The 12252-nt window shown below is 41.5% G+C and overlaps 2 protein-coding genes across 2 annotated transcripts; both read right to left on the reverse strand.

Annotated features, from left to right (window-relative positions):
* Positions 1 to 150: 150 nt before the first annotated feature.
* On the reverse strand, positions 151 to 3960 carry tmem119a (transmembrane protein 119a). Its single transcript, XM_008418666.2, has 2 exons — positions 3295 to 3960; positions 151 to 1652 (listed from the first exon to the last, which is right to left on the reverse strand). Exon 2 carries the CDS (start codon positions 1644 to 1646, stop codon positions 279 to 281), a length of 1368 nt encoding a protein of 455 aa, XP_008416888.1. The 5' UTR covers positions 1647 to 1652; positions 3295 to 3960; the 3' UTR covers positions 151 to 278.
* A 1208-nt stretch (positions 3961 to 5168) lies between these two features.
* LOC103470314 (transmembrane protein 119a) lies at positions 5169 to 11915 on the reverse strand. The gene is made up of 2 exons (XM_008418668.2): positions 11786 to 11915; positions 5169 to 7583 (listed from the first exon to the last, which is right to left on the reverse strand). Exon 2 carries the CDS (start codon positions 7569 to 7571, stop codon positions 6819 to 6821), a length of 753 nt encoding a protein of 250 aa, XP_008416890.1. The 5' UTR covers positions 7572 to 7583; positions 11786 to 11915; the 3' UTR covers positions 5169 to 6818.
* Between the last annotated feature and the right edge of the window lie 337 nt (positions 11916 to 12252).

Genomic DNA, 12252 nt, shown 5'->3' on the forward strand with positions numbered 1-12252 from the left:
GAAAAGCTTTGAGTCTCAAGTTGAATATTTGACATCTGTTGTCTTTATTGTGCAGCCTGGACTGTTCTCCTGCTCCTGCACACAACAATAATAATAAAAAAAAAGATCTTTAATAAACCAGGAGCAAAATGAAAATGACTCGCATGTGTTTGCCTTTATTTGTTTTGGCTTTATGATTTTATTTGGCATAAAGTTTCATATATATAAAAAAAAACTTGTGCAAGACCATTTGCACATGTTGAAATAAATGATTCAACCTCCTCGGTGTGTCGCTGCTTTCACCCAACAGATCGCTCGTTTGCCGGCGCCACTCTCTGCTGGCGCACCAGAACCTTTCTCAGCAGGGTTAGCACCGCCAGCATCACAAGAACCAGAAGCACACACAGCAGGGCGAGCAGGGAGACGATCACCTTCGAGTCGCTGTGGGGGGAAACCTGGGGGTTCAAAGGAGGGACGGTCTCCTCTCTGTTGGTGGACAGTCCTGACTGTGTCCCTGCAGCAGAGGACACGTTGCCTTGAGGGTAGGGAGATGTCGTGTTTTCTCTGCATCCCCGGTCCTCTGGAAAAGATGTAGTTTTCAGGTCAGTGGGAGTGACTGATGGAGACGAGTTGAAGTTTAAACACTCCTCGTAGGTGAGAGTCTCGAAGGAGTAGGGCAAAACCCGAGAACCCTGGAGCTTTTGTTCGTTTGTGACAATGGCTTCTTTTGACATTTTCCACTGCAGATCATCCCTGTTTTCATATGAACCTCGATCTGATGTTCCCACCGCCTCCACAGAGGCGACCATAGGCAGGCGTGTCTTCTCATTTGGCTTTAGGACACGTGGACAGATGGAGACAACGGAGAGATTGAGCAGCAGGCGATGAGCGAGGTGGACCGGCTCTTTGCACACCAGATCTGTAGCCATCTTCAGTCTGCCGCTCAGCAGCCAGCGGTACAGATACAAGATGTCGCACTCGCACACCCACAGGTTGTTGGTGAGGCCCACAGACCTGAGGCGTGGCAGGCTGTCGAAGGTGTTTTCAGGCACTGAGCGCAGGCAGTTGCTGTTGATCTGCAGGACCTGCAGGTTGACCAGGGCGGCGAGAGAGGGAAGGTCCAGAGACGAGATGCAGTTTTCCGACAGGTCCAAATGCGTCAGCGATGGCGGGAGACTCCGAGGGAGGCTGGTGAGCTTGTTCCCCTTCAGTGTCAGGAGCTGCAGCTTTCTCAGACCCAGCAGCGCTCCGGGCTGGATGGCACGGATTCGGTTGTCCTCCAGATGGAGGCGGGTCAGGTTCCTCAGCTGCCTGAGGACTCCTGACGTGATGTAAGTGATGCGGTTCTCCTGGAGCAGCAGGGACTCCAGGCTGGGGGGCAAGCCGCGGGGGAAGCGGGCCAGCAGGTTGTGGCTGAGGCTGAGCTCCTGCAGGCCGGAGAAGGCCTGGAGAAGGTGGTCCACGTTGCAGAGCTGGTTTCTGGCCACGGACAGAGCGGAGGTGCCGAGAGGGACGGAGCGGGGCAGCGACCTGAGACCCAGAGACTCGCACAGGACCAGAAAGCCCGGGCCGGGGCAGCAGCAGCCGGGGGGACACGGGGACATGGCGAGGCAGGCCAGGGGACAGACGAAGAGAGCGAGGAGGACATGATGTCTGTACCACAGCATGACTCACTGTGAAGGATGAGGAGCTAGTTAGACACATGCAACAGTTTTACTACTTAATGAGTCATCTAACGTTTTAATTTATGCCTTATTAACAACCATTGATTTCATCTGATACCGTTGGATCCTCTTGCTCCAACATTCAAAGACCCAGCTTGTTGATTATTGGGCAGCCTTTCATTTTTCTTGATAGTCTCCAGATCTCCTTGGATTGTTATTCATTTTATTTAAGCACATTTCTCCCTGACAGATTGCCTGGAAATGTAACACTTGGAGGACGGATCCAGTCTGTTGACATCTGGTGACTGTGTGATGATCGTCAGAGGATCCCTCCCTCATCAATTATTCACTCAGGGAGGCAGTGAGAGGAAGGATCTGGAAATGTCCTGTCAAAGTTTTAAAGACCTGCCACTCACCATGAGCAATTCACATCAAACGTACGGTGACTCTGGAGAAGTGCAGCTCCTCCAGAGTCACCATCGGCCTTCCAACTTTGTCTCTGACCTGTCCCCAGAGCTACTTGATCTCTGATTACCAATAAGGTGACGTCTTTATTTGGGGATTAACGTGGAACACAAATGAGACTGTTGGAAAAATATTTTTTCTTCTTCCACAGGTGCTGCTTTGAGTTGGCCTACCGCAACAAAGCCTAATAAAATGTGTTAGAGTTAGTGCTGGATCTAATATGAAAACATTGAAGAGTCTCTACTCTGACACAAGTCAGTCACCGCCAGTCCTGAACATTTGTCTTTCTGCTGCAAACAGAATGAATGCCTCTCTAAGAAATGGAGGAACAGCCACTGCAGGCAGGAGGAGACATTTGACCTCAGGGATTTCTCACCTAGCAGAGTTTCCAGCTGGCTGACTTTGCAACATGGAGATAATACTATAACGTCTGAATGTTAATATAAAAACAATCAACTTTTTCTAAACGAATCAAGTCTCTTTGGCAAGAAATTAAAACAAAGTGAGCTGTTTTTTTAATAGAAAGTTACTCCTGAAAGAAAATTTTACTGCCAGGGTACAAACTTATACTCCTGATGCTGTTTTTCAACAGATATAAATCTAAAGTGTAATTAAAAAAAAAAAAAAAAAAGAAGCACCATGCAGAAAGTTGGTTTGAATCTTTGCATTACGGATACTAAAGTAAATGTCCCTCCACCTGCAGCAGCTTCGTCACAGACAGAAATATAAACTCCTGACTCATCCACTGTTGGTTCTGCTTTTCCTCTTTCAGATCATGCTCCGTGCTTAAATTCAGATTTACAGTCACAACATGTAGCAGTTCACCACCTCTTTCCAAAGAGAATCTTTGATTTTTTTCACCTTATGAATTAATGAGAAAAAAAAGGTTAATATATCACTGAAATATAGATGTATAGTGATTGACCAATTTTTTTTTTTCTTTTCACAATCTGGCAACTCACAACTTTATTTTATTTAAATTACTTTAATCTGTTTCACAGAGACAGAGGCCCGATTTTAAGATGTTAAATCACGAAGTCAAATTGTTTTTAAGTCATGTTTGATAAGTGTTGCATTTTCATATCAACTGAAGGGAACATAATCACTTGATTGTGCTACAATATGACACTACAGGCTGGGATTGACCGTAATGCTGCCCATTTAGCTAAATTCTGGCTGAACTCACCATTATCCTGCTTTGGGATTATTTGCTCCTCTGTAGGGACGGTCAGGGGTCCGTGATCCTCGATCTTTGACGATGACCACTGCTGCTCCAAATTCTAGCCGGACTCTCATCAAAGTTTCACGAGCGCCTCAAGGTGCTCTGTTACCTCTTCTGGATCCTCCTCACCATGCACATTGACTGAGAGGTCCTATTGTTTATCAGAGGCAGGCAACAACACAAAAACAATCAGTTTGAGAAAGGAATAGGAAGGTCTATGCATCTCGGGTGTCCTCTGTAGCTGAGGTCTCTGCAGGCCCGGTTCGTTCAAAATCCAACACGCTGATTCTCACGAGCGGGGCTCCTTAACAAGAGAAGGTTTCTGTGTTTCCTGCTACCTGATGGGAGGAGTGAAAGTGAAGGGGGAGTACTTTCTCGAATTATTTAGAGCGTTGCCGGCTAAAGAGCAGGGAATCTGACCCGTGGGTTCTGTCAGGGCTCACGTTTCCTGCCAACCTGGCTGCTTTTTGATTGCGAGCTGCTGTCATCTTATTTTTGATCTCTGATGTTCTAACCAGCTCATGATTCCGATCAGATTTACTTTCATGGTTTATTTAAATCAGATGTAATGCCATCACAAAAACAAATGGTGAAACTTGTGTGTGTGTGGGGGGGAGGAAAAGTCAGTGCTTGAATTAGTCACATGGGGGCAGTATTTTTTTCTTTTTTTAAAAAATCCATTTAAGTTCAGAACAAAGTCAAAAGCACAACTCAAAAACTTCCTGATGCATTATAAGGAAAAGCCTAATAATAGAAAATAATGCAGCATCACCATTCATCCACCATACTTTTATTTTTATTTTTTTAATGATTGTTGTGGAGTCTTGGTGACCAGGAGTTTTTGCTTAACTTTGTGATTTGTTTACCATCCTCCACTACATGGTGACAGGACAGCCTCGGGTCCAGTTTGTGTTGTTTATTACAATTGCAGTTACTTTAACTCTCTGTAATGATTGCTCTGACCATAAGCATTGCCATGTTAGGGTAAACGGCTCTTTTCCTGTGACAATTTTTGTGACTCACGAAGCTCGACAGTAATTTGCCTCACTTGAGTGGCATGTTTTCTCCTCTTCCCCTTTGGAGGAGGAGGCTGAGACATATGAGCCTCCATGTCACATCGTCTTTAAATCCCTGAGAAACAAGAAGCTGTGGATTAATTACAGTTATAAACTTCCTCATAAAGCGTGTATTTATTCACAGTATCAGCCTCTCAAATTTTTCGAGGCACTCCACTACAGTTAATTGCAACTGAAAATCGTTTAGTTTCATTTCTTTTCAAAACACATATGAGTCTCTGTCAACATCCACAGAGGATGCTGCATGTTGCCTAATAGCCACTTTATTTGTTTGTAACCCTAAACTGGAACAAATCAGTGTGTGTCGTTTGTGCAGACAATACAAGGGGCCAAAGGAGGCGTGTATGTATCTGGATTACATTTGTTGAAATATTTAAAGAACCTTGTACAGCAGCCAGTGGGGAACAAAGGACCGTCTCGTCGGCGCCAGAAACCAATCCGTTCTTCTGCTCTCCTGCTTTTAGAGTTGCGTTGTCAACGGCCTCGTCAAGACTTTCCTGCCGTGTCAGCAAGATTAAAGGAGATCTTCTGTCTTGTCGCAGAAGATATTATGAATCTTTTGTCTGTGTAATTACCTTAAAGCAGTCATCTGTGATCCCTGAGTGGATGCAGCTCCAAATTACAGATGTTCAGAGGAACGTGATGCTTATGGAGAAGTCGTCCTTTATTTTTGGAACCTTGTTGCCTTTCCTAATTTTATGTCTTCAGGGCTGCGTGTTTTTAAAATTGAGTAGCAGCACATACAAGAATGACAAACACACGTCCTTCTTTAGTTTTATTAAACATTAGCAAAACAAACCTGCCATTTTGTAGAATGTCACAGAGAAAGCAACGTGTGAGGACGACAGTGTGAGGTTCGGATAAGTTTCAGCATGACAAAATGACAACCTACAAAACATACAAACTTATCTAAGTTTAGATGCTCGGTGTAAATATAATCCATTTAATCACTTAACTTTGACTCATTTTTTTATTCTTTACAGTAAGACAGAAAAACAGACGTTAATATATAAATATAAAATAACGAACCCTAATTTCTGACTATTTTTCATCCCTCCATGTGGCAATGCAGATACACAAAAATATGAAGGATAAAATAAAAATATTTTTCTCTTTTAGTTAAAAGATTTTTTGAAATAAAATTAATGTAAATTCTTCATGTTTGTTTCCTGACTGGGTTCTGAAATAAAATACAACAAGACACCATATAACAACACTAAAGTAGAGGTAAATATGAAAGTTAATATTAATAAAGAAAAGAATAATTGTTGCTCATCAAGTCATGTTTACTGGCATTTATGTGTTTATTTACGTCACCAAAGACGCTGCTTTGAGAGGCTGGTTCAGCTCTGAAGCTCTTAAAATAAAACACAAAGCGGAGATTTTCTGGTTGGGGTAAAACTTTCCCCACATGAAAAACCTGTGCTTGGCCACGACGATCTTTTAAACTCACAGTCCCGTCAAATAACATTTAGAAATATCAGACATTGTTACTCATGTCTGCCTTATGACCTATAAGTAATAAATGGTGATGTGGTTTCATGAAGCAAAGTATTGAGGAGCATCAGCCTGATGTGAAATATGTACTGTAATTACACTGCACTCCATGTTTATTGACCCCCGTGGTGAAGATGTGTAGAAACTCTTAAATGAATTCATCTACAAAATGCATCATTTCACCTGAAAAATGTAGAAAAATTCAACCATTTCATTCATTTGGCAGAATTTATTCCATGGTGGGAGATCATGAATAAGGAATAAAAGTATATTTTTAAATACAACTAAAGGTGTTATAGTTATTTGCATCTGTAAAACTTGAAGCATTGCCTTATCTATACTTCAAGATCAAGCAAGGCAGATGTGTTTTGGTCTTCATTAGTTAGGAAATGGCTAAAATAAAAGTTACGCTCCTAGATGTGTCGATATCTGCAGACGGAGCTGAAACAAAAAATATCACAGCCACTGGATTATTGGAAAACGAAGCTTGACAAGTTTACAGATCTTCCACACATCTTAACTAGAGGCATCAGTAATTGTGGAGGGTGCTGCTGAGTGCATGAATTCATACACATTATGTGCATAATTATCCACCCATTTTGTATCCATTCACTTCCTTGTCATTAGGATTTCCCCACTATTTGCATTGTTTACAAATTGCACAGCTTTTCCTTTCCCTCAGATAAACGTATAGAGGTTTTTTTTTGTTTTGTTTTTTCTTTAATCCTGGTAATGAAACCCGCTGAGGCGCTGTGGATGAATTACAGACCCGCTCAGTAAGACACTCAGCTTTCTGTCTTTTGTTGGACTTTATTCCGATTTTTTGCACGTAAAGACTTTTCATAGCTTGTGTGATTTCACCTAAACGTATTCCTTTCTGAGTGACACTCTGGCCCGTTTTGCCTCGGCTGTGTGTTAGTGGTTGGATTTTTTCAGGTGGCAGGTGCAGACCGGGTGACTGGAGCTGGCGCTGGGGCTGGCGCTCTTCTGGACCTCCTCCCTTTGCTTCACTGGTTCTTTGAACTTCACTTCCTCCCGCCTTTTTTCCACTTCCTCTGTGTCTCTGACCTTCCTGACCTCCTGTCGAGGCGACGACCTGACGTCTCTTCCCTTGTCTCCCACCAGCTCCTTGGAGGGCACGCGCAGATGCTTGGGGGAAGCCGGACCCTGAACGTGGACCCTCTTGACGTGGTCCACGGCGTACGGTTTCTCCTGGAGCTCGCTAGAGTTCTTGCGAGCTCCAGTTTTACTGGAGGCGTACTTCCTGGGCGGGCTGGGCAGGGGCTTGTAAGCCTCCAGCTTGCGCTTATGGCTCATGGCGAACGCACAGCAAATGATGAAGACCAAAACAATAAGAAGAGAGGTAACAACGATGATGATGAGCAGGTTCTCCTGCAGGAAGTCCACCACTCGGCTCAGGACAAAGTCTTTCAGGCGGATCATGGTGGTGGTGATGGTGTTGGTGAGGCTGGGAGGAGGAGTGGCAGCAGAGACTTCGACGGGCGCTCGTGTGGAGAAGGAGGTGGGGAAAATGAGCTCCAGCTCGGGTTCGTCGCCGCTGCCGTCCACAGATATGTTGTAGAACAGAGGACTGCAGTGGCACAGGCCGCAGCACAGCCAGAGCAGAGCGGCGCTGGAGGCGGGAAAAACCAGCTGGGACTTCATCATCAACGGCGGGTCCTACAACAACGGCAAAATCAGGGGTTTTTTAAAAAGAAAACAGATTTCTAAAGTCACATTTGAAGCAGTAAATGTAAGCCACTGTGTTTCAATAAACAACTTAATCCATGAATGATTTAAAATCAAAAAGGGTTTGACAAAAATCCTTAAATCCTTATTTAAAGAGCTATTAAAAAAAAAAAATGAATTACCGAAACACTTTTAGGTCAGTGTTGACTCGCAAAACTACAATTCTCTTGAAAATGGTACTGGACAGATAATTTGCGTTGGTTTATCCAGACTATATGACAATCCAGAGTATCTAAATGGAAGTCAACATTAGGTCCTGCCAGAAGGAGTGGACAGAAAAACTAATGAAAAATGTAATTAAATTGTTAAAAGATCTAATACGATTATGTCTCTTCGGAAATGAAACACAAAAGAAAGGTGAGATTAATTTGCCCTCTGAGGGACAATAAAGGTCTAACGTGTTTATCTTTACTATGACCAAAGATTTTTGCTCGCTATAAGATAACAAAGAAGCTTCTGTTTTGCTACCAAAGACCTGTGCGTTGTGCATCTAGATTTAAATGTTTTTGTGAGACGTCTCTTCGTGAAGAACTCTTCCTCCATCTCTGGTGTGTCCGTGTTTTCTGCCTCTCCCTGCTTTTGCACCAGATCTATTTCAGCCGACTCCAGAGTAGCCATTACTTATTTGGGGTGGAGACGGCAAAGTTTGGCCTTATAATTTGTAAAGTAGAGGGAGGCCACCCATCCACCACACCAAAGCCAGAAGGAAGCTTTATTCCAGTGGGAGCACAGAGGCGTGGGAGACCTGTGGCTGCGGCCTCTATATTTACACCGGGCACCAGCTGGTGTACACCCGCCCACAGCAGCTCAGACCCGAGGGAGATATTTCTGCTTCCAGGAAAACCTGTGTTTGTGAACAGGCCAACTGACTGAATAAACTCCCCAACCAAACGGTGCCTCTTGGGTTTTCACTGAATTTTCTCTCGCTAATAAGGAAAACTCCAGCTGCCATTAGTTTAGCAACATTTTTTTTCTCCTAATCTGACGTATAATTATGAAGCGCCAAGCTATGAAAACAAGCCTCTAATCAGCATCGTGCTGGAGCGAAGCTGCTGCTGCTGCAGCTCGCCGTGGCGCAGCAGTGCGAACCCCTCCGCTGCTTGTGTGGTCAAACATGCAGTGTGTATTCTGCTGGACCACATGGTGGGCTGGGTTTTCATCCTTGGATGTACAGCCATACATGACCGCTCTGCCTCTTGAGTCTGGCAATTACAGCTAAATTTACGTTTCCAAAATATCTCCACGGGGCTGAGATTACCACTCAGTCACCATGTAAGAGAGGAACATGCAGAGATCAGATAGGACAATGCTCAGTTTATTTAAATCTTCTAAGGTGCCTCCACGCCGACGTGACGCAGACGTAAGATTTACGCGACCGGTCGCGTCGTGTGAGTTGGAAAAGTTGAGCTTTCCATGTTTTTGTCGCATTACAGCTACAGTCCTGAAGAGTCATTTGATTTGGATTTCATGGTAGAGACAGACACAAAGTTGTGCATGGTTGGGAACTATAAGAAAATTATCTTTACGGATAAAAACCTAAAATCACATCAAGTATTTGTATTCAGTCCTCTTTGACTCCCCAAATCGGAGTAGTAGGTAGAGCCCGCTAATCTCGTATAAATGCAGCTGGAGTTCTTGGAGGTTTGGAAAAAGCGTTGCACAAATACGAATGTGCCAAGACAGCTGCCCACTTAAACTGAGAGGCTTAACAAGAAGACCAACAACCAGAGAAGCAGCCACAAGGCCTGTGGTGGCTCTGGAGGAGCTGCAGAGATCGACAGCTCAGGTGGGAGAATCTGTCTCTAGTCTTTACGGAGGAAGAAAGTCATTTTTGAAAGAAAAAAAAAATCAAAAGTTTTCCACAAGCCCCCAAGGGAGCACAACAGAGGTGCTGTGTTACATTAGGGATCATCAGATGATCTTCAAGATGAACGTAGAGGGGCTAGAAAATTTAAATAGTATTCAAAGGGCTGTATTTATAAAAACGGGTTTATCTGAAGTTTGTCTAATTTATTCCAGTCTCAATAGTTTTACTCAGAAAGGGAACCGCAGCATTTAGAAGATGTTCAATCAATTGCAAAAACATGAAACTATTTAACAGATGATCACTCTGGTTTTGTGCAAAGTACTTCAAAAAGGTAACTTTAAAATTGTACATCAAGTTGAGGAAAAAAAAAAAAACTTAAATATTCGGAGCACCTCTGCTGAATTTTCCTGACAGCTTCAGTTCTTTGTAAAAAATGAAAATCAGTGAAGCTCTAGTATTCCCCAAAAGCAGCTTTGCATGATGAAGCCAAGTTAAGCATATATTTTTTTCTCTTATATTTGTGATTCAAATTTTGATTAGGTTGAGATTTGAACTACTTGCAGGTCAGGTCGCTTTGCCTTTTCAAAAGAAATGTTGTGGTGCTCTTTGCTTGGTGGCAAATCTATCGTCAACATCCTATAAATACTTAATTGTTGCAAAACTTATTTACAAAGTTAAAGAAGTGTCTAAAATTTCACTGTCCATCTGTGGTTGTCCTGAGGAGGGTAGTAACCATCTGCCCATTTCATTTACGCTGACATGTAAACCCATATAACTAATGGGAAAAAATATGCTTGATTTTGTTCTGGTTGTCCTCTTTGTTTTTCATATGTTTCACTAAGAAACAAACATTTTTATTATTTGTTCTTGCTCCTGAAACAACCAGACTTTTAAGCAGCGCTCTGATTAATCATAGTGAAGGAGCTTTATAGCATTTTTCATTCTTTCTACTGAACGTTCTCCAGCTGGGATCATGTCTCCTGTCCCTAAGCTGCAGCAATTTGTTCAAGTTCAGTAAAATGTTTTAAGTACAGACTCACTTTTAGAATCAGACTCACACAGGAACCAGTAAATGAAATTTTCATTGAAAATTTGTTTACTTAATATGAAGAGGTGCAGTGTCAATTTCATACATAAAAAGTATTTTTTTTTTTTTACATTTTTTTTAATGACTGACTGACTGTCCTCCAATAGATGTGATTCCATTTCTTTTTCTTTCACCAGGTGTTGAAATCATTTAATGTTGGAAATGTTAGAACTGGAAAAACAGAAGATAAAATGTTGCAATTATGGCCTAAAATTTCAACTCCCACCCCAAAAAACAAACAAACAAAAGAATAAATAAATGCACTAAATTATATGTACAACTGATTAGTTGAATCTACAATACAGCGAGCGTCTGAGACACTTTTATTCTTAATATATAAATATCCAGCTCTGAAAAAAATGTAAATGATCACTTTCTCTGATTTAACTTTTTATAGGTTTGTGTTTGAGTAAAAGGAACATTGTTCTTTTATCCTATAAACTGCTGACATGTCTGAAAAATTCCAAGCAAAAATTTAGTATTTATTTGCAGAAAATGAGAAATGGTCAAAATAACAAAAAATACACAGTGCTTTAAGAGCACAAATAATGCAAAGAAAACAAATTCATATCGATTTAGAAACAACAACACTAATGTTTTAACTCAGGAAGAGTTCAGAAATCAATAATAAGTGGAATGACCAGGAGGTTTTCAAGGCCATTTAGTGCAATGGGCTCTTAAGTTTTTCCAGAGCTGTAAACGTATCTATATATTTTTTGCTGGTGATGTTTTTTTATTATTATTAATTATTATTATTACTATTATTAGTGGCAAGAATAAGACTATCCTTGATGTGAGGAGCTAAAAGGCCCATTTTAGCTCCTAAAATGGGCCTTTTAGGAGCCCATTTTTATGGTCGTCTTCGAACATAAAAGTCTATAAAACTGTCAGTAATTATCTAAAAGATTCTTTTAAACTACACACAGTCTGCAAATAAATCATCAATACAAAATCTGAGAATCTGATAAGAGGAACAAATGTTAAATTATTTTTGTACAGAGAAAAGATTTGCAGACCAAAATGTTGAATATGTAATAAAAATAGTAACAATTAATATCCACATCTGTTTTAAATAAAATGTATGTATTATGTTAAATAACATCACATTTTAGTAAAGAAGGCAATTCTTTTTTATCGGTTTTAAAAACACAAGTAAGCTTGAAAAAGACACATATGTCCAAATGAAGCTTCCGTTATCTGTGCTCGTAAGTTAAATATAAAAGTTAATGACATACTTACAGAAGGACTCTCCTTCGTTTGTCTGACTGGGAAGCAGATGCAGAGCAGAAAGGTTCGGACTGATAAAAAGAGAGAAGAGACAAAGCAACAAGAAGGAGAGAGTGAGGATATTCCACCCCTCCCTGCTAAGTTATACTTAGTTTTTTCACTCAGCTTTAAAATGTCTCCTCAGAGCAAAATGATGCCCAGCCCTCCATCCTCAGCGTCTCCTCCCTCGTTCTCAGCTTTCCATCCTCAGGATCCATCCAAGTTTATGCAGGAGCCATTTTGGATTTTTACTTTCCTTTTTCAAATCAAGTCTGTCCATAATACTAATTTCTTATCTTGGCATAAAAATGATCACCTAAAATTTTTTTATTTTTTTTACATAATGTGTTTATTTCAGCACATTGCGTTTTTCTCTTCAACCCAAAGTTTGTCTGACACTTTAACCCTAGCAGCTGCAGTGATGTTGCAGAAGGTGCGCA

Source organism: Poecilia reticulata, linkage group LG9 (genome assembly GCF_000633615.1).
Source record: "Poecilia reticulata strain Guanapo linkage group LG9, Guppy_female_1.0+MT, whole genome shotgun sequence".
Classification (NCBI taxonomy): Eukaryota; Metazoa; Chordata; class Actinopteri; order Cyprinodontiformes; family Poeciliidae; genus Poecilia; species Poecilia reticulata.